Raw genomic sequence first — 25,920 nt, 5'->3', positions numbered from 1 at the left:
AAAATTAGGTTTAATTACATGCAAAAGATATGAACAGACACTTCAACAGAAAACGTATCTGGATGATAAATAAGCAAACGCTCAACTTCATGAGTCATTAGGGAAATGCAAAGTAAAACCACAATGAGATACCACTACACATCTGTAAGAATGGATAAAACTAAAGAATGGCCGTACCAAGTAGAGACAGAAATAGGGAGGAGCTTTAGAACAAGCCCATTGCAAAACAGTTTGTAGGTGTCTTAAGAAGATAAACATGCATCTACCATGTGACCCAATCATTCCTCCCTAGGTCCTTGCCCTAGAGGAGTGCAAGTGCATGTCCATCTAAGACCTGTGCACAAATGTTCACAGCAATTTTGTTTGTACAGCCCCAAAATTGGAACAACCCAAGAGTCCGTCAACTGGCAAATGGAGGAACAGACTGCAGTACACCCATAAATAAAATACTATTCAACAGTTGAAAAGAAGTAAATTTTGATGCAACGTGGATGAATCTCAAAATAATGAGAACAGATTTATGCCCACAGGCCTATTTGGTAAATATTAGTTGAGTGTTCCAAAATTATAATTTAATTTAATTTAGGAAAATACTTAATGTAGAAACACACTGTATTTAGAAAAAACATCATTTAAAAGGGAAAATAAGGATGTTTAATTTTCCTATCTGAAATGGCACTGTTAATATTTTGATATATATCCTTGTACTTTTCTTTTTTATTTGTCCCTAATTGTGTTTTCCTATGGAGGTGGTATGGTATGTATTTTACAAGCCTTTTGTGCTAAGTATTATTAGTTTTTAAATAAAAAATTTTTATTGTAGTAAAATATACGTAAAACTTACCATATAACCATTTTTACGAGTGTAGTTCAGTGGTGTTTTAAGTATGTTTACATCATTGTGCTGGAGAGCAGGACGTGTGAGACACGGAATGTGCAGAAAGTCAGAGCCCCTTTTCTTAAGTGCTGGAAATCCTAGGCAGGGTTGATGCAGCCACATGAGTGGGGTCTCCCTTCAAAAGAAGTCATTGATTCACCAAGGATGTCCCTCCAAGGCACGGGACTCACGGTGATTCTCTTACTAACATGGAAATGGTTAACTAACATGACAGCCTTACTGAATGACTGCAAACTTTTTGTCTCAAAATTTTCTTAAACCAAGATGTATTAAGAAAGAGATTAGATGTCAGGTAGCCACAGAGCCTTCATACATTTCAAAACATAATAAAAATATCGGATTATGTACAAATTAGGGAAAATAGTACAAAGGGTCCCATAACCCCATCAACTAGTTCGACAATTATTAATGTACGGCCCACAGGGCTCACATCCTAAGAAACTCCAGGCAGCATGCTGTCTCAGACTTTCAGTACATATCACTACTGACACATGGGCATTTTAAAAATATACCCACAGTACCGTTACGGCAGCTAAAACAATTACTTTTGATGTCATCTAACTGCTAGCAATGATCAGATTTTCTGACCGGGCAACGACTTTTGCCATGAACTTTTACTCCCGCTTCTTACTAAAGCTAGTGAGGAAGAAATTTGTTTTGTTTTCTTTTCAAGCCAATCTGATAAGCAGTAAATTCAAACTGTGTACCTCTCAAATTTTAAAACAAATACAATTATTTAACTACAAGGGAAAATGGGCTCCATGTTAGTATAGAAATGATCCAGGAAAGTCGTCTCTATCTTGTAGCTTACGGTGAAAAAGAATATGAAAATGAATGTATGTAATTCATGTATGACTGAAGCATTGTGCTGGGCACCAGAAATTGACACATCATTGTAAACTGACTATACCTCAATTAAAAAAAGAAAAAAAGAAAGCCATCTCCTTTGTCACTTGCAAACCATCTAATGTTAGACGGGAACGCTATCTAACACACCTACCTCTGTGCAGTCGTTCAGGAGGGACGCTGTGGTGTCGGCGGGGTTAATGTTGACTGTCTTTAATTCAATTAGGTTATTTAGGGAATTTCCATCTAGAAAAAAAGGGAGGATAAAGCAAATCAGACTAAGGAGTTTTTATTATAGGATAGAAGATACTGTTTGAGTAAACGAATTCAGTTCCCTGACACAACCACCAGAGAAAGCATGGAGCTACTGCCAGCAGGATCTACTGTCATTTTTAATCTATGAATAAGAACACTGGGGAAAGTCTCCAAACGAATCCAATGCTTAAAAAAAAAGCATTCTCAGTAAAATTCAGCTATATTTTAGCTAATAAGATAGTATCACTAAAGCTTAAGTCCAAGTAAGATTTTTAAAATACATCATTTGGCTTTAGAGTTAGACTCTGCCTTTAAGCTGGCAGAAGCAAGAGTATTCTATTCCATTACTTGCTCATTAGAAGGAAGTATCCCTCTAAGCCCCAGAAATGATGTGTTCATAGACTCCTGATCTAGGGCGGTCCCTTTATATCCATCAAAGAGTGGGTTATAGAAAACACGAGAGTCACGGTGGAGAAAGCCCCTTTCCCCAGGTCTACCCTGCGTGTCTGGATGATGTGCACTTACGACAGCCTTCCAAAGATCATCACACATTTGTCAGGATATATTAGAAAAACTTCTAACCAGAAGCCGAATCTGAGCTTGTACATTTCACACCGGGGAGTGAATCAACATAAAACTAAACACCCTATTACACCCTCTGTCTCTTGGTCGATTAGATAAAACTCGTTACCTGTACTGTTTAAAATTTCTGACAATAAAAACTGGATGGCATATTGCTCTGTAACTTTAAACTAATTATGAACTAAAATACAAAATGAGAACTGACAGGTACCGTCAGAGTAGAACTTAATTTTTCAAAGTTCATGTTGAAGCTCTAAAAGGTAAAGTGATCCCAATCAGAGTGTGTGTGGCAGGGCCGCAGGGCACGCACCTTTCCTTGTGAGCCGGAGGACGGCCAGCTGGGTGCGCTGCCGGCAACGAGACGAGAAGCCTGGTTCACGGACGAGGATACGTTTAGGCTCTTCACCATCCGCGACCAGCTGTCCGGCAGCATCCCTGGCTGACTGTTGTGACGACGCTTCAGCTGTTTTCCAGAACTGCCGCAGGATACTGCAGACGGTCCTACTGAATGGTGGTCAAACCGTGTTAACAGGTGTGGGACAGAACCTTTACAACCAACAAATAAAGAATATTAACCTCACTGTGATACTCATTTTGCAATTGTATGTGTAACAATCACACCACTTTTTAAGCATCATGTCACTTTAGACTTACACGATGTCTTGTCAATTACAGCTCAGAAAAAGCTGGAAAAGTAATTAAAGCTCTAATAACCCCAAGAAAGGTAGATATAAAAAACACTTCTGCACGTGTAAAATTTGTATAAGATAAAAACAAAAGAATAGCTCAAAAGCAGCCTAGGGGAAACACAGAGACTGAAGAGCTAATGGAACAATAAGCACACGTCCAGCTGACTTGAGCAAAAACAATATAAACCGAATTATAATGGCACAGTAGGACTTTTCAAGTGCTGAAAAGAAGCCCCAGCAAAAACATTTTTCAGAAGAGAAGACACGCAAAACCAGAATTCATGACCACAGAGACATGCCTGTTCTTTAGGCAGGAGAAAAATGATGGCAGATGGGAAGTGGAAGATACAGAAAGGAACAGAGAAATGCTACAATATTAAGGATGTGAAAAAAACTGAACAAATACTGATTACATAAAACAACAATCATCTGTATTGTTAAAAATGTGTCTGTGTAAAATTTTTAAACATAGTAAATAAACATGATAATCAGAATGAGGGTAAATGAAGTTAAGAGGATCCAACATCCTTACATTGCTTAGCAGGAGAGTACAAATAGTAAATACTAGATTTGATATGTTAAAAATGGGTATTTTACTATCTTGACTAACTACTAATACCAAAAATGTATGTGTGTGACTTCTAAGCCAGTAAGTGTGTGATGGTGAGGGAGCTGCTAAATAATGAAGAACTTACCAGTCCAAAGGAAGATGGAATAGAGAAAGGAGAACAGAAAACAGATCACTGAGAAGTTGATCAATTTAAATACAACTATTTCAGTAATTGCTTTAAGTGTAAATAACTAAAAGATCCAAATAAAAGACAAAAGATCATCACACTGGAATTAAAACAAAACAAAACAAATTATTTACAACCTCCCAGAAATATAACTAGAATACAAGATTACAGAAGGAGTGAGGGTAAAAGGGTAGAAAAAGATACAATAAGCAAACACTAACTTCCCCACAGAACTGCAGGAGGCACTCTTCTAGGCATGCATACAACACGTGTAAAACCCCATCATACACTGAGTCTTAGATCGTATTCAAGTTTCAAAAAATGTCAAAGGTCAATCAGGGGTACATAATCTGAATGCAATGCAGAAATCATTAAAAGATAGGTAGAAAATGCCGACAAATCTGAAAATTTAAACATCAATGAATGCAAGAAAATAATTCCACTGGAATTTCTAACATACTTTCAAATGCACGATAATGAGATATTATCACACAACAGTATCGCAGGATATAGCTTAAGCTTTGCTTTTAGATAAATTTAAATATTTAAATTCATATTAGAAAAGATAAAAGTGAGACATTGATGAGCTAGTAAGAATTCAAGGATGGAGGGGTGTGGGGGTCAATCTAGACCTAAATTCCATTAGAAAAAGAAAGGAATGATAATGATACGAGAGACAGCAATTCAGAGCCAAAAGCTGGTACTTTGAAAAGACTAATAAAATTGATAAACTCATGGCAGGCTGATCAAAAAATATAAAGTATAGGTGTTAAAATAAAGGTGTTAGCCTTGAAAAGGAGAGAGCTCTGCAGATCCCACAGATCTCCTACATAAGATAAGAGAATATTACAAATTAGGACTAGAAAAGAATTTCCTCAAAATACTGAAGGCTATCAGATATGAAAACCCCACAGCTAACATTATACTCTGTGCTTAAAGACTGACAGCTTCCCCCCTAAGTTTAGGAACAAGACAAGGATGCCCACCCTTGCCCCTTGTATCCACCCTAGTGCTGGAAGATCCAACTGAAGCAACAAGGCAGGAAAAAGAAACGTGAGGCATCCAAATGGAAAGGAAGAAGTAAAACTATCTCAGTTCACAGACAGATGATCTTCTATGTAGAAAGCCCTAAAGACTCCACCAAAAGAAAACCTGTCAGAGCTAATTAATTAATTCAGCAAAGTTGCTGGATAAAAATTCTATACACAAAATGTGCTGAAAATATGTAGTGTATGTATGCAGTGTATATTCCTACACACTAGCAACAAACCTTCCAAAAAGAAACTTTTTAAAAATAATTCGATTTAACAAAGCATGAAAAATAGAACCTTAGGAATAAATTTAACCAGGAAGGCACAGGACATACACTGAAATCACCAAACACGGCTGAGAGAAATTAAAGATCTAAGTAAATGGAAAGCCATCCCTCGACAATTTTAGTGATATACAGATTCAATGCAATTCCTATCAAAACACTGTTTCTACAAAAGTAGAAAAATTCATCTCAAAATTTATATTCACTTCCAACAGACAATAGTCAATCTTGAAAAATAGTAATTTTGGAGGAGTCACACAGTCCCCTACAGAAGCTGTCATAACCACAGAGTGCGCTGAGGTGCTGGTGTACAGACAGGCAACTGACCAACGGGGTGGAAAGGAAAGCCCAGGGAAAAGCTCTTCCACTTATGGTCAGCTGATTTTCAGAAAAGATGCCAAGACCATTCAATGGCGAAAGGACAATCTTTTCAATAGTGTTGGAAAAACTGGGTACACATGCGAAAGAATAAAATTACACATTATACCTTACATTATATACAGCATATACAGAAACTAACTCAAAGTGGTTCAAGGACCTAAACTGAGGAGTTACAACTATAAACCTCTTAGAAAGAAACATAGGATCTTATCTTTATGACTCTGGATTTAGTAATAGTTTCCTACAAGAAGTGTAAGTATGACACCAAATGCACAGACAACGAAAGAAACAAAACATAAATTAAACTTCATTAAACTTTAAAACTTTTATGCACCACAGAATCCTATCAAGAGAGCGAAAAGACAACCCACAGAATAGGATAAAATATTTGCAAATCACGTATCTGATAGAAGTTTACTGTCTATAATACATAAAGACCTCCTATACCTCAATATTAAAAGTTTTTAAATGGGCAAAGGACTTGAATGGACATGTCCTCAGAAAAGAGATGCAAGTGGCAGAAAGCACGGGAAAAGAGGCTTAATGTAACTGAGGGAGGGAGGAGAGAAAGCAGGAAAGAAGGGAGGGAGGGAAGGAAAGGAGAGGGAGATGGAGGGAGAGGGGTAGAGGGGAAAGAGGAAGGGAGGGAGAAAAAGAGAAGAGAAAAGGGAAAGAAGAGAAAAGAAACAAATGTTGGTGAGGATGTGGAGAAACTGGAACCCTCATACACCGCTGAAAGAAATGTTAAACGGTGCAGCCGCTGTAAAAAACATGTTAGTAGTCCTCCCAAAGTTAAAGAACTGCCTAATGACCCTGCAATTCCACTCCTAGTTTTGAAGACAGGGACTGAAACAGATTCGTACACCAATGTTGACAGCAATGTTATTCACAAGAGCTGAAAGGTACAAACAATCCAACTGTCCACAATAGATGACTGGATAAACAGAATGTGGTATGTACATACAATGAAATACTACTCAGCCACAAAAGGAAATGAAGTTCTGACACGCTGCAACATGGATGAACCCTGGAAACACAGTGCAAAGTCAGTCAGACACACAGAAAATCAAATTTTGAGTGGTTTCACTTATAAGACGTACCTAGGCTTGTCAAGTTCACAGAGACGGAAAGCAGATTGGAGGTTGCCAGGGGTTGGTAGAGGGAAGAATGGGGAATTATTCCTTAACGGAGAATACCTTCCTAATTTGGAGTGGTGAAAAGGGTTTAGAAGTAGTGGGGTTAGTGTGCAAATTCCCTTAATTATACACTTAAAACTGAACAAACTGGCAAATTTCATGTTGGATACATTCTGCTGTCGTGAAAACACATACCAATAAAAAGACTCACTCTCCATTTCTCCAATTTCACATCCTATCTGACAAAACATATATTACATTCTTGAGATCCTTTTACTGTTTTTTTATGGAAATACAAGCAAACAAACCCCATTATTCTAGTTCCTGTGACCCCTTCATTGCTTTGAAAAAAATAGCAATTCACCAAAGTCAGCAGGACCATCTTTCCTGTTTCACTCTGCACACAGTACAGTGCTGACCACTAAGGTATGAGCTTTAAAGACCAAAATTAAGTACCTCTGTTTCCACAATAACTACCTAATAAATTTTGAGGAAAGAGAACATAACCATTCTACCATACCTCGTTCATTTATTCTGCTAAATGTATGCCTGGTGCTAAATGTATGCCTGGTGTTGTGTTTCCTGGTTTTGAAACACATTTCACAAAAATCAAATTAATCAGTTTCTGCATTTGAATCAAGATCCATTGATAGGAAACATCTGACAGTGATCACACCTATTTTTAAAATAGCCATTGAGTTGATAAGAAAATGTTAAACTTGATTCCGAAGAAAGCCATTCCTCCCAAGTGAATCTAGTAGTATAAAAATCAAAACTCGTGTAAAGCCAGGATGGACACTGGGTACCAACTCCATTTCTGGTAAGAGCCCAGTCCAGTGAGACTGCTGAGGGAAGTTGACAGTAATGTCTTTCCCGTTGACACTGAAAGCTAGAACAGAATGGAAATTGCCTGGAACATCTTTTTCACCAATTAAAAACTGAAAATTAAAATTAAAACTATACCTAACCACGATAGTATATTACGGTTTTTTGTGTTTTACAAAGAGAACTTCTCTCTGGGAGAGACATACTAAGGTACTTCTGGATGAACTAACACATGATGGCAATCAGGGATTAGCTTCAAAATAATGGAAGCAGGAGATCATGGACGGACAGTTTGGCCAGGAGCTGACAACTGCTGAAGTCAGGTAATGGGCACATGGAGGCTCATTATACTATAATCTCTATCTTTGTATCTGTTTGAAATTTTCCACAATAAGAAGGCTTATTTGTAATTACACCAACTAAAAACTCCATTCAGTATCTTAGGGAATAAAAATTACATTAATAACGGTAAGATATTTCTTGCCGTTTAGTGAAAGCTACTCAAAACACTTACTTCTAAACCATTATTTTTGAAACTTATCTTTATTTTGATTTCTAAAGCTTTTAAGAATCTCTTAAGTGAAGAAAAATGTTAAACCAAAATAAAATGTTAAGCCGTTTGTTCTTAAGTAACTTAAAAATATCTCTTAAGTGAGGAAAAATGTTAAACCAAAATAAAATGTTAAGCCGTTTGTTCTTAAGTAACTTAAAAATATCTCTTAAGTGAGGAAAAATGTTAAACCAAAATAAAATGTTAAAATGTTTGTTCTTAAGTAACTTAAAAAACTGTAAAATCTCTGCCCACTTGGGAAGCACCACCATTGCAGCCGTTTCTAATCTAAGCTATTTGACCCAAAGATGGCTTTCCACAAGGCTGAAATTAAACAAAGCAAAAAATGGCACTGAAAGAGTTCAAAGGCAAAATAAAACCACACGTCTGTTTATTTTTCATGCAAGTGTTAAAATGGACGTTGTATACCGTGTGATTTGAAAGCTCAACAATGTCACATTAAATATACACTGAGGACAATTTTGTGTTTCCAGTTATTCACACCCATCATTTCCACGTTTCCAAGTCTTAAACTCAGTCCTAAATTTTTATACAGCATTAATAAAAAGGGAGAACACTGAGGGAGCTGGCCATCTGGCAGAAGGACTGACGGAAAAAGAACCCCAGTATGAGACAAAGTCAGCCTGAGACTGTGACAGATCAAGACAAAAACAAAACCACTCTAACACATCTGGTCACATCCAATCAAATCCAAACTACAATCCCCTCCTGGCGAGTATGACCGACTGCTTCCCTGCCCATCATGACCTCATCCTGACTCAGTTATTTCTGTCCTCCAGGGAATGTTTATTAACACATCCATTCTTAGGATCACCCCAATTCCTTGAAATCTCCCCCAAATACCCAATGCGAACCCATTAGACTTTGTCACACACACACTTATGGAGACACCGCCTTCTCCATGGTGCATTCTCCCAAGTTGCAGGGACATAATACACCTGACTGTCCAACAGCAGGGGTGCTCCTGGTCAAGAGGGCACTGACAAGCACAAGGGCACTATTTTTATATCATAAGGTTTGCTTAGTACTTCTTTTTCCTGCCCTAGTTTACATTAGTTGATGAGAAGCCAACACCAAGAGCTTTCCTGCCTAGGTACCATGACCTTTCACAACCCCCACACTTGGCTGAGTCACAGACCCCCCCCCCCAACTTGTATTTTGGTGTCATGACTGAGGCATTCACACCAACTTTACCACCAATCTTGACGTGACAAGGAGAATTTGGTGGAGGAGAGCCTAGAGATTCCAATTAAAAAATCAACTATAGTTAGCATTCATTTCTGGGAACTCTAAATCTAATTAAGAAGCAAACGAAGAATGTTCTTACCTATTAAGCTCCACGTGAATGTACCTAACCCAGGAAGTGCCTTTCTGCTGCCAATCACACTACACACTGAGTCATGTAATCCATCTCTATCCAATTTGATAACTTTGCCCACATCTCCTTCACAAACTTCATGTGGTCAACAGCATCTAACTATCATTCCCACCTAAAATTAAATTTAAAAACTCTACTCCAGTGTATAAATGGGTGATCAATTTTAAATAGCATTATTCTATTCCTAAAGAAAGATTTCCTCCAGCACCCAGCATGATCTCAAAATCATTTCACAATATGTAGAACCAGGGCTCTTTGGATAACTGCCTGGCTTGATGTCAGGAGCAGGAAATACATGATGAATCTAGGTCAGTGTGTGCCATAAAGCAAGGGAGCAGTCAAAAATTAACGCCTCCACACAAAAACTACTAAGGCTGATACATGAATTTGGCAAGTAGCAGAATACAAGATTAACATACAGAAATCAGTTGCATTTCTTTATACTAACAAAATATCAGAAAAGGAAAGTAAAATTTTAAATTCTCCTTTAAAATCACATCAATAACAAAAACAAAGCTCAGGAATAAATCTGACCAAGGAGGTGAAAGACTTATACGTGGAGAACTACAGAACACTGACTAAGGCAATTAAAGATGATTTAAAGAAACAGAAAGATATCCCATGCTCTTGGATTTGAACAATTGATATTGTTAATATGGCCACACTGCACAAACCAATCTACAGATTTAATGTGATCCCCATCAACTTACCCAGGACACTTTTCAAAGAATTACAACAAATTATCCTAAAACTTATATGGAATCACAAAAGACCAGAAATACCAAAGCATTACTAAGGAAAAACAAATGAAGCTGGAGGAATAACCCTCCCAGCCTGCACACAACACTACAGACCTACAGTCAAAACAGCATGATATTGAAGCAAGAACAGACATACGGATCAGTGGAACAGCACAGAGAGCCCAGATATAAACCCACAAACTTTTGGTCAATTAATCTTTGACAAAGGAGGCCAGAACATACAATGGAGTAAGGACAGTCTCTTCAGCAAATGGTGTAGGGAAAACTGGACAGCTGCATGTAAATCAATGAAATTAGACTACTCCCTCACACCACACACACAGATAAATTCAAAATGGCTTAAAAACTTAAACGTAAGACAAAACACTCTTAGAAGAAAACATAGGCAAAACATCACCTGACACATCCCAGCAATGTTCTCCTAGGGGAGTCTACCCAACCAATAAAAATAACAGCAAAAATAAACACACAAATGGGACCAAACTGAATTTATCAGCTTTTGCACAGCAAAGGAAACCATAAGCAAAACTCAATGAAAACCTACAGAATGGGAGAAAATATTTGTAAATGATTCAACTGACAAAGACTTCATTTCCAGAATATATAAACAGCTCACAAAACTTAGTAACAAAAACAAACAACCCAATCAAAACACGGGCAGAAGACCTAAACAAGCATTTCTCCAATGAAGACTACAAATGGCCAACAGGCACATGAAAAAATGCTGAATATCACTAATTACCAGAGAAACGCAAATCAAAACTACAGTGAACTAGCAGCTCACACCAGTCAGAATGGCCATCACTCAAAAGTTCATAAATCTAAATGCTGGAGAGGGTGTGGAGAAAAGGGAACCCTCTTACATTGCTGGTGGGAATGTAGTTTGGTGTAGCCATTAGGGGAACAGTTTGGAAATTCCCCATAAAACTAAAAATACACTTACCCTGTGATCCAGCAATCTCACTTCTGGGTATATATCCAGATGGAACTCCAATCCGAAAAGATAGCTCCACCCCAGTATTCACGGCACCACTACATACTCAATAACCAACACATGGAAGCAACTTAAATGAAGCAACACACAACTGGATAAAAAAGCTGCAGTGTATTTATACAATGGAATACCACTCTGCCATAGAAAAGGATAAAATGCCATTTGCAGCAACATGGATGGACCTAGAGATCATCATTCTAAGTGAAATGAGCCAGAAAGACAAAGAAAAATACCGTATCACTCATATGTGCAATCGAAAACAAAAGACACTATGAACTCACCTACGAAACACAAACAGACTTGCAGACTTAGTAAACAATCTTACGGTTACCAGGGAAAGAGGGTGAGAAGAGAAATCGGGTGGGAGTCTGAGATTTACAAATGTTAGCCACTACACATAAAAGATTTTTTAAAAAGGTTCTTCCGTATAGCACAGAAACCTGGGTTCAACATCTGGAAATAACCTATAATGCAAAAGCCGTTACACCCACCAACTCAGGAAGCAAAAGAAAGGAGAGTTAGCTACCTGGGCCAGGGCCGGGTCCTGGGAAAGTCCCTGCCCACCGCTGATGCTGCCCCTTGACCTCACTGCATCCTCCTACAAGGAACAGACTGACATGAAGACATGTGTCCTGGGAACCTGCAGCAGCAGAGGCCGCCCCCAGAACAGCACACGGGATACAGAGGAACAAGTCGACTAGCTCCCAGGAGCACACCCTCTCCCCGCCGCCGCCCACCGCCGCCCTCCGCCAACGCAGACCCAAGCCGCCCCCGCACCCTGACAGCAAAGCCTCGCCTCCCAGGAGCAGACTGACCGCCAAACGTGCACCCCGCGAACATGGGGAAGCAGAGGCCACCCCAGGCCTCGGGGGAATCGGTAACTAATCCAGGAGATCACACGAGCAGCCCCCATCCCACTGCCTCACAGGAGCAGGCCAAGACCTGAGGGCCGGTCGGAAGTGCTCCGGGGCCCGTCAGGTGCCCTCTCCCTCCCGGGGCTGCATTCGCTTCCCCAAACGCGGGTACAAGCTGCAGCGAAGAAACGGGGTTCAGGGACTATTAACGTTAGGGAGGGGGGCACCACGAACCACGGCGGCCGCCCGCACTAGCCTCACCGTCCTGACTGGCCGCGCGGTTGGGGCCTCACCCAAGCACCCCCATCCCATGAGCCTCTCTAAACGCGTAGCCCAGGCCCCACCCGCCGGCTCCACGACCTGAACGCCCCCACCAGCGCCCCCTTACCTGCCCGGCGGCAGCAGTGGAGGCGACAGCAAGCGGCAGCCCAGTCCCCAGACCGCCTTCTTCCTCGGGAGCCGCTGCAGGAGCGCCCAGCTTCCCCACGCTCCAGGCAGATCCGGCATCTGCGACGGCGGCTCCGCGCGTGCGTGCGCGCCTCTCCTCCTCTCGCCGGAAGCGCGGACCCTCGGGCTGGGGCTCCTGCTGCTCGGGATGTGGCGAGTAGGGACGAGCGGAACCGATCGGGGCCTGGTGGGCCAAGTTGTGAAGGGCTGCGTGGAGGCGGGGCGGGCGGGGCCGGCCCACCCCGCTGCCCCTCCCGCCGGGTCTCCATACCCAATGCCCGAGTCCGGGGAAACTGCGGCCGCAGAGACCGCCCCCAGAACAACACACGGGGTAGATAGGACCAAGTTGGCTGGCTCCCAGGAGGACACCCTCTCCACGCCGCAGCTGCCCGCCTCCGTCCGCCGCCGCCCCCGCACCCTGACAGCAAAGCCTCGCCTCCCAGGAGCTGACTGACCGCCAAACGTGCACCCCGCGAACATGGGGAAGCAGAGGCCACCCCAGGCCGCGGGGGAATCGGTAACTAATCCAGGAGTTCGCACGCGCAGCCCCCATCCCACCACCACAGCCCCGCGACAGCCCCGCGACAGCACCGCACCCGCCTCAGCACCGCACCCGCCTCGCGGGAACAGGCCATGGCCTGAGGGCCAGTCGGTGTTCCCTGGCCGTCCGGTGCCCTCCCATCTCCTGGGGGGCACCCGCTTTCCCCCAGGTATAAGCGGCAATGAAGAGGCGGCGTTCCCGGACTACTAATGTGGTGGGGAGTGGGCACCACGAACCACGCGGTGGCCCGACCCACCTCAAGGTCCTAACGGGTCGCGAGGACCGGGCCTCACCTACGCACCGCTACCCGCGACCCTCTCCAACTGCGCAGGCCGGGCTTCACCCGCCAGCTCCCGACCTGCGCGCCCCCACACCAGCTCGGTGGCGGCAGCGGAGGCGGCGACAAGCGGCCGCCCAGACCTCAGGCCGCGTTCCTCCTCTAGGAGCTGCTCCGGGAGCGCTCGTCTCCCGCCCGGCTTTCACACGCTCCGAGCTGGTCCAGGTCAGCGAGTCTGTGCGTCCGCGCGCGTGCGTGCTCCTCCTCCTCCCGCTCACAGCAAGGACGCTCAGGCTGGAACTCCCAATGCTGGGGACGTGGGGACTGGTGCTAGGCTGATGGGGCAGGACCTGGCGGTGGGGCGGGCAGGCCCACCCTCTTACCCACCCCCACCGGGTCTCCATCCCTTAACATCCCCATCTGGTCACCCACCGGTCCTGGCACCCAACCAGAACCACGACTGGCCTCGGGCCAGGCCACACCCCCTAGCCCCACTCCCCCTACTCGCCTCCCCCTCCCCGTTACTGCCCCCCAACACCGCCGGTCAGGCCCAGTCTCCGACGTGACCCCCAAGAGGAGGCTCCTCCTCACACGGAAGTCTCCGCCCCCACACCACCTCGCTATGGCCCCCACACCCCAAGCTCACGCCTCATGCCTCACTGCAGGACCCGCAACATCCAGAGATGGTTCCCCTCACCCCTCAGCTAAGCCAATTCCACTCTGGCCCCATACCCCTCAGCCTGCCCCCCCGCCACCGCGGGATTCCTCCCTCGATCCAAGTGCTGACCCCCTCACAACTCACCCCGTGGATGGGGCAGGGAAGTCTGGGTTAGGGTCACCATAGTGACTGCCACCAGCCTACGCGGGAGCAGGCCTAGTGTGTGGCTGCACAGCTAGTGTCCGAGGCCACAGGGCTCTGCAGGCTGGGCTGGAGGCGGTTCCAATTCCCACCCGGGCGCCCTGACCCCGGCGCCCTGTGACTCGTCTCAGCCAGCAGGTCAGGGTGGACCCAGGCTGCCCGCCACTGGCCTGTGGGCTTGTGTGGTTGATGGCCCGGATTGTGATCTGGATCCCTAGGGCAGAGGTACTGGGCACGCAGACTTGCAGCGGCCAGGGGGCCTAGTTGAGTGATAGACTGCAGGCGGTGGGCTGTGTGCATGGCCTGGGCTCAGCCCAGGTGGGTGCAGGGACCGTGTTCATTAGCCCTGGGGCAGAGGGAAGAGGGACGGGAGAGTTAAAAGTGTCCATGTTAGAAGCCCACGGCTGGAGAGCCAAGCACGCAGCAGAGCTGGCCTGGCCACCTAGGAACCCGCCACGACAGTGTGTGTTTGTGTGTTGTGTTATCAAATAACTAAGAAGAATACCTGATCTGTAGACTGACTCAGAAATGAAGCCCCTTAGAGGTGGTGGTTGCCCTGAAATGAGCTACGTTCTGCCTCTTCCCAGTAGAAAAGAAGCAAGCTACTTTTGCAGAAAACAGTCACTAATGTAGACACTTCAGGTTGCCATAGGGTGAAATTGATCTTGACCTCATATACATTATCAACAAACATATGGGAAAGGAAAGACAATCTATGTCAAAATAAAAGAAATAAAAAATACATTTAAGCTCCCACGGTTTCTAGCTGGTGAAATTGTTACAGTGAGAATACGTAGACTGAAAGATGGCTAAGCAAAAAAAAAAGTGTCTAAAAACAAAACGAAATTACAAACTTATAGATCAGTGAGTAATTAGGAGAAATAAGCAAACATTAAAAAATCGAACTTACAGAAAATAAAAATAAAATTATAATGAAAGTTACATTGATGGGTGAAGCCACAGATTAGACAAAACTGAGAAAATTAAAGAATTAAAAGATAGGATCTGTGGGACAGAAGAAAGTTACAAAACTTCTCTGGTTGGGATCACAGACAGGATTACATTTAGACAACAGATTAGAGAAAATATTTAAAGAGATAGCAGTTCAGGTATTTCTAAAACTCATTTAAAAAGGAGGGCATGCTTCTAAAGTCTGCAATACATAAAATATCCCAAGAAGGTAAGGACAAGTCCAGAACAAGTCATTACATGGTGAAACTACAGCATTCCAAAGAGAAAGGATGTTCACAGGAACCACAGACAAAATACAGAACACCAAATTGGAAGAGATTCTAAGATGAAAGCACACTTCTCAACAGCAATGAAGGCTAATGGACATTGGAACAGCGTTTACAAAGGAATGAGGGAAAATACTGATAAACTTAGAATTTTGTATCTTATAAAATTATTCAACATTGAGAGTAAAAGGCAAGTATTTATAGATAAATATAATCAAGAGTTTATCATCAGAAGATCTCTATATTTGAACATGTATAGGACATACTAAAAGATGTGCTTCAGGAAAATCAATGACCCCAGACAGGAATGAAAACTTATAGGTAAATCTAAATAAACAGTATGTATGTACATAAAACACAGTATGTTCAGTATGTTGGGATTAAAAAAGTAAAATAACATATTTAACAATAATGATATATTAGCCAGGAAAAGGAAGATCAAAACTGAAGGACTCTAAATTCCCTTTCTTGCTTGGAACAAAGATCAAAATTAACTTAAGACCTTAGTAAATTAAATACGTGTGGTAAATACATAATACTGTATAAGTTCCAAAAGCCATGAGAGAGAAAAAATGACATAAATGCCTAAAAAAAGTTTATTGCTTAGTTTTTTCCCTTCTTATAGTTTGTAAAAAACATTACTAATTGATACTAACCTTGATTCCTATCACCAGAGCAACCTTTGACTTATCTTCTCCACTTTATATTATTCCACAATGTGAAGGTACAAGAATAAATTTACATATTCTCTTACCTCTGGTAAATTGCTACTATTAGCTTATAACATAAACTACAAACTAGAAATATAATAAGTATAAAATATCTAGTTTATATTGCAAATAGATCTGTATGACAAAACTTTCTTTTCTTTCTTTCCTTTCCATTTTTTTCATTCTTTATTTCCTATTTTTCCCTCTTTTTTCTTTTAGCCAGTGGTAAAGGCAAAAATATTTGTCTTGTCAAAATTTTCCAGGGCAGAATCCCCGCCCCCCATGTCTACTATGACACGCCCGCTTCCCAGGAGCAGGCAGACTGGGACACGTGTGTCCTGCGACCTGGGGTGGCAGAGGCCACCCCCCAGCCAGGCCAGAAGGAAGACTGGAGCAAAGAGGCCAGCTCCTACAAGGCAGGCCCCCTCCCCCAGCTGTCCCCTGCTCCCTGACTGCACCACGCCCCTCTCTTGGGAGCTGGCTGGCCTCGGGACAAACCTACAGCGGAACCTGGGGCAGCCGAGGCCACCCTCAGGCCAGGCCACGTGGGAGATGGGAGTAAATCCAAGGGCTTGCATAGGGCAGCCTCACTCCCAACACCACAGTCCTGCCCCGTGACCACATCACGGCAGCCTCCTGGGAGCAGACTGACCTAAAGACATGGGTCCAGTGAACCTGGGGAAGCAGAGGCTGCCTCCAGGCCAGGCCACAGGGGAGACAGGAGCAAATGACTGGCTCACAAGGGGCAGCCGCCCTCCTCCCACCACCGCAGCCACTGCTGCTACCGTCCTCCCAGCCCCATGACTGCACTGAGCCCATGGTCTTACCAAAGTGGGTACAGAGGAAACATATATCAATATAATTAAAGCTATTTATAAGAAACCCACAGCCAGCATAATACTCTACGGTGAGAAGCTGAAAGCCTTTCCACTACTATCTGGAAGAAGACAGGGATGCCCACTCTCACCACCTCTAGTCAATACAGTATTGAAACTGCTGGCCACAGCAGTTAGACAACAAAAAGAAAGAAGTTGGAAGAGAAGAGGTAAAACTGTCATTACGTATCATTACGTGACATGACACTATATACAGAAAACCCTAAAGGCTCCGCACAAAAACTGTTAAGAGCTAATGAAAGAATTCAGCAAGGTAGCAGGACACAACATCAACATACAGAAATGAGTGGCGTATCTTTACATGAAAGTAATAACCCCTTTTAAAACTGCATCTAAAAAAATAAAATATTTAGGAATATATCTGACCAAAGAAGTGAAAGACCTATGTGGAGACCTACAAAACACTAAGGAAATTACACAGGACTTAAAGAAATGGAAAGACATCCCATGTTCTTGCATTGGAAGAATTAATATTGTTAAAATGGCCACACTGCACAAACCAATCTACAGATTTAATGTGATCCCCATCAACTTACCCAGGACACTTTTCAAAGAATTACAACAAATTATCCTAAAACTTACACGGAATCACAAAAGACCAGAATTACCAAAGCATTACTAAGGAAAAACAAATGAAGCTGGAGGAATAACCCTCCCAGCCTGCACACAACACTACAGGCCTACAGTCAAAACAGCATGGTATTGAAGCAAGAACAGACATATGGATCAATGGAACAGCACAGAGAGCCCAGATATAAACCCACAAACTTTTGGTCAATTAATCTTTGACAAAGGAGGCCAGAACATACAATGGAGTAAGGACAGTCTCTTCAGCAAATGGTGTAGGGAAAACTGGACAGCTGCATGTAAATCAATGAAATTAGACTACTCCCTCACACCACACACACAGATAAATTCAAAATGGCTTAAAAACTTAAACGTAAGACAAAACACTCTTAGAAGAAAACATAGGCAAAACATCACCTGACATACATCTCAGCAATGTTCTCCTAGGGCAGTCTACCCAACCAATAAAAATAACAGCAAAAATAAACACACAAATGGGACCAAACTGAATTTATCAGCTTTTGCACAGCAAAGGAAACCATAAGCAAAACTCAATGAAAACCTACAGAATGGGAGAAAATATTTGTAAACGATTCAACTGACAAAGACTTCATTTCCAGAATATATAAACAGCTCACAAAACTTAGTAACAAAAACAAACAACCCAATCAAAACACGGGCAGAAGACCTAAACAAGCATTTCTCCAATGAAGACTACAAATGGCCAACAGGCACATGAAAAAATGCTGAATATCACTAATTACCAGAGAAACGCAAATCAAAACTACAGTGAACTAGCAGCTCACACCAGTCAGAATGGCCATCACTCAAAAGTTCATAAATCTAAATGCTGGAGAGGGTGTGGAGAAAAGGGAACCCTCTTACATTGCTGGTGGGAATGTAGTTTGGTGTAGCCATTAGGGGAACAGTTTGGAAATTCCCCATAAAACTAAAAATACACTTACCCTGTGATCCAGCAATCTCACTTCTGGGTATATATCCAGATGGAACTCCAATCCGAAAAGATAGCTCCACCCCAGTATTCACGGCACCACTACATACTCAATAACCAACACATGGAAGCAACTTAAATGAAGCAACACACAACTGGATAAAAAAGCTGCAGTGTATTTATACAATGGAATACCACTCTGCCATAGAAAAGGATAAAATGCCATTTGCAGCAACATGGATGGACCTAGAGATCATCATTCTAAGTGAAATGAGCCAGAAAGACAAAGAAAAATACCGTATCACTCATATGTGCAATCGAAAACAAAAGACACTATGAACTCACCTACGAAACACAAACAGACTTGCAGACTTAGTAAACAATCTTACGGTTACCAGGGAAAGAGGGTGAGAAGAGAAATCGGGTGGGAGTCTGAGATTTACAAATGTTAGCCACTACACATAAAAGATTTTTTAAAAAGGTTCTTCCGTATAGCACAGAAACCTGGGTTCAACATCTGGAAATAACCTATAATGCAAAAGCCGTTACACCCACCAACTCAGGAAGCAAAAGAAAGGAGAGTTAGCTACCTGGGCCAGGGCCGGGTCCTGGGAAAGTCCCTGCCCACCGCTGATGCTGCCCCTTGACCTCACTGCATCCTCCTACAAGGAACAGACTGACATGAAGACATGTGTCCTGGGAACCTGCAGCAGCAGAGGCCGCCCCCAGAACAGCACACGGGATACAGAGGAACAAGTCGACTAGCTCCCAGGAGCACACCCTCTCCCCGCCACCGCCCACAGCCGCCATCCGCCAACGCAGACCACCACCGCCCCAGCACCCTGACAGCAAAGCCTCGCCTCCCAGGAGCAGACTGACCGCCAAACATGCACCCCGCGAACATGGGGAAGCAGAGGCCACCCCAGGGCGCGGGGGAATCGGTAACTAATCCAGGAGATCGCACGCGCAGCCCCCATCCCACTGCCTCACAGGAGCAGGCCAAGACCTGAGGGCCGGTCGGAAGTGCTCCGGGGCCCGTCAGGCGCCCTCTCCCTCCCGGGTCTGCATTCGCTTCCCCAAACGCGGGTACAAGCTGCAGCGAAGAAACAGGGTTCAGGGACTATTAACGTTAGGGAGGGGGGCACCACGAACCAGGGCCCAGTCCCCAGACCGCCTTCTTCCTCGGGAGCCGCTGCAGGAACGCAGTTTCCCCAGGCTCCAGGCTGATCCGGCATCTGCGCCGGCGCTTCAGCGCGTGCGTGCGCGCCTCTCCTCCTCAGGCCGGAAGCGCGGACCCTCGGGCTGGGGCTCCTGCTGCTCGGGATGTGGCGAGTGGGGCCGAGCGGAACCGATCGGGGCCTGGTGGGCCAAGTTGGGAAGGGCTGCGTGGCGGCGGGGCGGGCGGGGCTGTGGGGACAGCGCACCCCGCTGCCCCTCCAGCCGGGTCTCCATACCCAATGCCCCGAGTCCGGGGAAACTGCGGCCGCAGAGACCGCCCCCAGAACAACACACGGGGTAGATAGGACCAAGTTGGCTGGCTCCCAGGAGCACACCCTCTCCACGCCGACGCCGCCCGCCTCCGTCCACCGCCGCCACCGCAACCTGACAGCAAAGCCTCGCCTCCCAGGAGCAGACTGACCGCCAAACGTGCACCCCGCGAACATGGGGAAGCAGAGGACGCCCCAGGCCGCGGGGGAATCGGTAACTAATCCAGGAGTTCGCACGCGCAAACCCCATCCCACCGCAGCCCCGCGACAGCAAGGCACTCGCCTCGCGGGAGCAGGCCATGGCCTGAAGGACAGTGGGTGTTCATTGGGCGTCCGGTGCCCTCCCATCTCCTGGGTGGTACACGCTTTCCATCGGGTATGAGCGGCAACAAAGAAGCGGCGTTCACGGACGACTAAAGTGGTGGTGAGTGGGCACCACGAACCACGCGGTGGCCACGACGTACCTCAAAGTCCTAACGGTTCCCGAGACCCGGGCCTCACCTACGCACCGCTAACCTTCCAAATGCGCAGCACGGGCGTCACCCGCCGGTTCGCGAACTGCGCGCCCGGACCAGCGCCCCTTATGCGCTCGGCGGCGGCAGCGGCGGCGGCGGCAAGTGGCCACCCAGACCTCAGGCCGCGTTCCACCTCGGGAGCCTCTCAAGAACACCCAACTTCCCCACGCTCTGGGCAGCTCGGGAGTACGCGCAGGGGCATCGGCGCGTGCGTGCGCGCCCCTCCTCCTGCAGCGGCAAGCGCGGACCCTCGGGCTGGGGCACCTGCTGCCCGGGATGTGGCGAGTCGGGCCAAGCAGAAACGATCGGGGCCTGGCGGGCCAAGAGGGGACGGGCGGAGGAGAGGCGGGCCGGGCGGGGAGACGGGGACGGACCAACCCGCTGCCCCTGCGGCCGGGTCTCCATACCCAATACCCCGAGTCCTGGAAACCTGCAGCAGGAGAGGCCGCCCCCAGAACACACGGGGTAGATAGGAGCAAGTTGGCTGGCTCCCAGGAGCACACCCTCTCCACGACGCCGCAGCCCGCCGCCGCCCACTGCCGCCCGCCGCCGCACGCCACCGCCGCCGCCTCCGCACCCTGACAGCAAAGCCTCGCCTCCCAGGGGCAGACTGCCAGACATCCAACACGCGAACATGGGGTAGCAGAGGCCGCCCCAGGACGCTGGGGAACCAGTAAGAACTCCAAGAGTTCGCACGTACAGCCCCCATCCCACCGCAGCCCCGTGACAGCACCGCACCCGCCTCGCGGGAGCAGGCCATGGCCTGAGGGCCAGTGGGTGTTCCCTGGACGTCCGGTGCCCTCCCATTTCCTGGGTGGTACACGCTTTCCCCCGGGTATAAGCGGCAACAAAGAGGCGGCGTTCCCGGACGACTAAAGTGGTGCGGAGTGGGCACCACGAACCACGCGGTGGCCCCGACGCACCTCAAAATCCTAACGGTTCCCGAGTCCCGGGCCTCACCTACGCACCGCTAACCTTCCAACTGCACAGCTCTTGCTTCACACGCCGGCTCCCGACCTGCGTGCCCCCACCAGCGCCCCTTAAACGCTTGGCGGCGGCAGCGGAGGCGGCGGCAAGCGGCCACCCAGACCTCAGGCCGCGTTCCTCCACGGGAGCCTCTCAGGAACACCCAGCTTCGCCACGCTCTGGGCAGTTCAGGAGTCCGCGCCGGGGCATCCGCGCGTGCGTGCGCGCCCCTCCTCCTGCCGCCGCAAGCGCGGAATCTCTGGCTGGGGCTCCTGCTGCCCGGGATGTGGCGATTCGGGCCAAGGGGAACCGATCGGGGCCTGGCGGGCCAAGTGGGGACGGACGGAGGGGCGGGCGGGGCGGCGCGGACGGACCACCCCGCTGCCCCTCCGGCCGGGTCTCCATACCCAATGCCACAAGTCCTGGGAACCTGCAGCAGGAGAGACCACCCCCAGAACAATACACGGGGTAGATAGCAGCAAGTCGGCTGGCTCCCAGGGGAACACCTCCTCGCCGCCTCAGCTCGACGCCCGCGGCCGCCGTCGCAGCTCGCTGTCCCCCGCCGCACGCCCGCCGCCTCCCCCGCACCCTGACAGCAAACCTCGCCTCCCAGGAGCAGACTGACCGCCAGACGTGTACCCCGCGAACATGGGGTAGCAGAGGACGCCCCAGGCCGCGAGGGATCGGTAACAAATCCAGGAGTCCGCACGCGCAACCCCCTTCCTACCGCAGCTCCGCGACAGCAACGCACCCGCCTCGCGGGAGCAGGCCATGACCTGAGGGCCGGTCGGAAGTACTCCCGGGCCCTTCAGGCGCCCTCCCACCTCCCGGGGCTGCATTCGCTTCCCCAAACCCGGGTACAAGATGCAGTTAAGGAACGGGGTTCAGGGACTACTAACGTTGGGGAGGGGGACACCACGAACCTGGGCGGTCGCCCGCACTCACCTCAGGGTCCTGACTGGACGCGCGGTTGGGGCCTCACCCTCGCTCCCCCAACCCGTGAGCCTCTCCAAACGTGCAGCCCAGGCCCCACCCGCCGGCTCCCCGACCTGCACGCCCCCACCGGCGCCCCGTTACCTGCCCGGCGGCGGCAGCGGAGGCGACGGCCAGCGGCAGCCCAGTCCCCAGACCGCCTTCTTCCTAAGGAGCCGCTGCAGGAGCACCCAGCTTCCCAAGCTCCGGGCAGTTCTGGCGTCCGCGCTGGCGCATTCGCCCATGCGTGCGTGCGCGCCCCTCCTTCTCCCGCCGCAAGCGCGGACCCTCGGGCTGGGGCTCCTGCTGCACGGGATGTGGCGAGTGGGGCCGAGCGGAACCGATCGGGGCCTGGCGGGCCAAGCGGGGACGGGCGGCGGAGCGGCGGGCCGGGCGGGGCGGCGGGGACGGAACATCCCGCTGCCCCTGCGGCCGGGTCTCCATACCCAATACCCCGAGTCCTGGGAACCTGCGGCAGGACAGGCCGCCCCCAGAACACACGGGGTAGATAGGAGCAAGTTAGCTGGCTCCCAGGAGCACACCTTCTCCACGCCGCCGCAGCTCGCCGCCCTCCGCCGCAGTCCGCAGTCGCCGCTGGCCGCCGCCGCAGCTCGCTGCCCGCGGCCGCCGCCGCCCGCTGCCGCCGAAGTCCGCCGTCCGCCGCCGCCCGTCGCCACCGCCCGCCGCCGCCCCCGCACCCTGGCAACAAAGCCTCGCCGACTGACCGCCAGACGTGCACCCCGCGAACATGGGGTAGCAGAGGCCGCCCCAGGCCGCGAGGGATCGGTAACAAATCCAGGAGTTCGCACGCGCAACCCCCTTCCTACCGCAGCTCCGCGACAGCAACGCAACCGCCTCGCGGGAGCAGGCCATGACCTGAGGGCCGGTCGGAAGTACTCCCGGGCCCTTCAGGCGCCCTCCCACCTCCCGGGGCTGCATTCGCTTCCCCAAAGCCGGGTAGAAGCTGCAGCAAAGAAACGGGGTTCAGGGACTATTAACGTTGGAGTGGGGGGGCACTACGAACCACGGCGGCGGCCCGCACTCGCCTCAGGGTCCTGACTGGCCGCGCGGTTGGGGCCTCACCCACGCACCCCCAACCCGTGAGCCTCTCTAACCGCGCAGCCCAGGCCCCACCCGCCGGCTCCCCGACCTGCACGCCCCCACCAGCGCCCCCTTACCTGCCCGGCCGCGGCTGCGGAGGTTATGGCAAGCGGCAGCCCAGTCCCCAGACCACCTTCTTCCTCGGGAGCCGCTGCAGAAATGCCCAGCTTCCTCAAGCTCCGGGCAGTTCTGGCGTCTGCGCAGGAGCATCCGCGCATGCGTTTACGCGCGTGCGTATCCGCGCTTGCGTGCGCGCCACCCTCCTCCCTCCGGAAGCGCGGACCCTCGTGCTCGGGCTCCTGCTGCTCGGGTCGTGGCGAGTGCGGCCGAGCGGAACCGATCGGGGCCTGGCGGGGGGCGGGGCGGTGGGGCATTAGCCCTGGGACAGAGGGAAGAGGGCCGTAAGAGTTAAAAATAAATCAGTCCATCTCTTATTTCAGGATTTCTTGAAAACTTTTCTTGGTGCTAGTCAGTGCACAGTGAATAAAAACCAAATAATTGTTTGAAACTTTATATCTACAAGTTGGCCATTTTGCAGACAAAAAGTTCAAATCATCCTCACGATCAGTGAAACTCAAGCGATGCATTTAACTCAGCCTACTGATAAATGAAGAGGTACAGAGTGTGAGGTTTCAACCATCTAGTCAGAGTTCCAGAAGGAGAAGGGGAGAGAGAGAATGGAGGCCATTATTTGAGGTTATAATATTTCAAATATTTGTGGAGATAACAGTTAAAAATTGTACAGAATTCTATTTAGAGACTATTATCTGGGTGTTTGGAGTGCTTGTCTGTCTGGGTTACCATTACTTGTAGGACACTTCAATGAACAAAGTTGGAAATACGCATTTTTTAGAGAACCTTGAAATTCAACATTGTAAAATTTATTTGACTACTTAGATTTTATAATTGTACCTCTTTTCCACTTGAAAACTTAATTCCTAATGACATTAAAAGGAACACAGTAACTAATTCATTTTATTTCAATTTACTGATATCTACCTACCCACACATGAATACTAATACTTCAACATAGCCATATTCATAATACTTAAATAATGAGTTTAATATGTGAAACTTAAGATTTATCTAAAGGTTTGTTTTTTTACTGCAGGCTATACATTACTAGCAACAGAGCCAAAATATTGTAGGTTTACTGCCCAAATACGATTCCTCGTAGTGGGATTATGCCACCAAGTTTGTACATAGTTAGATAGGTTTCATTTCATTATTTTCAATTTTAATAATTGTTATATTAGGTTATTTTATTTATTTCACTTTGAATTATGTAAAATATATACATGATTCCAAGTTCAAAAGTATAAAGCAGAATTTTTACTTGCATCCACATGCTTGTTTTTAATTTTTTCGTATAATAAAGATGAAATATAACATTTTATGTTCATGCCATTGTATCTTTGGACAGATTATTAGAAATAGGATTCCTGAATTTATAAGGTGACCGTGTGTATACTTTCATTAGGTATTGCAAAATCCCCTCCATAGAGTTGGACCGTTTTTCATTCCCATCAGCAATGCTTGAGAATGCATCATTATTTAGAGGCTGGCCAACAGAATATGTTGTCAGACATTTCATTTGTTGATAATTTGGTAGCTGAATAATGTTCTTGCAGTATATTATTTTGAAATCCTTTATTATAAGGATTTATAGGTTTAAGCTTTTTTCATATATTTAAGGGTCACATTTATTTATTTTTATGTGAAAATACTACATAAATATCATTAATGTTTCTATTTATTTGTTGGCCATTTTCTTCTCAATTTTTGGAAGTGTAAACAGAATTGTAAAGGAATTAACTTTAGGCCGAAGGAATGTTATTCTAGCTAGGGAGTCTGAAATAGAACAAAGAAAAGGAAATTAAAGAAAGACATCCATGAACAAAGCAAGTAAACACTATTCAAGTCACACTTCATAGTAATAAAATGTCTTGTGATTAAATAAAATATAATTAAAACATGAAAACAGCAGAAAGGTTGGAGTGGTAAATGCATTGACATTGATCTAAGGTCTTTGTTAGCTAAAAGGAAAGCAAAAGATTGAATTAAATTTATATGTTGAAATGTTAACAATGCTTAATATAAATTATAGGTTAACCATTAAACAAACAGAGTGTATAATTTTGAATTTAGTGGAAGGGAATATAAAACTGGG

The 25,920-nt window shown here is 46.9% G+C and overlaps 1 protein-coding gene across 1 annotated transcript; it reads right to left on the bottom strand.

The window, feature by feature from the left end:
• Positions 1-855: 855 nt before the first annotated feature.
• LOC141574267 (uncharacterized) lies at positions 856-23,977 on the bottom strand. The gene is made up of 7 exons (XM_074348996.1): positions 23,828-23,977; positions 22,755-23,000; positions 12,611-12,853; positions 11,895-11,966; positions 2,892-3,127; positions 1,899-1,990; positions 856-1,013 (listed from the first exon to the last, which is right to left on the bottom strand). Exons 1-6 carry the CDS (start codon positions 23,958-23,960, stop codon positions 1,976-1,978), a joined length of 945 nt encoding a protein of 314 aa, XP_074205097.1. The 5' UTR covers positions 23,961-23,977; the 3' UTR covers positions 856-1,013; positions 1,899-1,975.
• Positions 23,978-25,920: the final 1,943 nt, after the last annotated feature.

The sequence above is a fragment of the Camelus bactrianus genome, chromosome 20 (genome assembly GCF_048773025.1).
Source record: "Camelus bactrianus isolate YW-2024 breed Bactrian camel chromosome 20, ASM4877302v1, whole genome shotgun sequence".
Classification (NCBI taxonomy): domain Eukaryota; kingdom Metazoa; phylum Chordata; class Mammalia; order Artiodactyla; family Camelidae; genus Camelus; species Camelus bactrianus.
The sequence above is the reverse complement of the archived record's forward strand: the minus strand, read 5'-3'. Positions and strand labels throughout refer to the sequence as shown.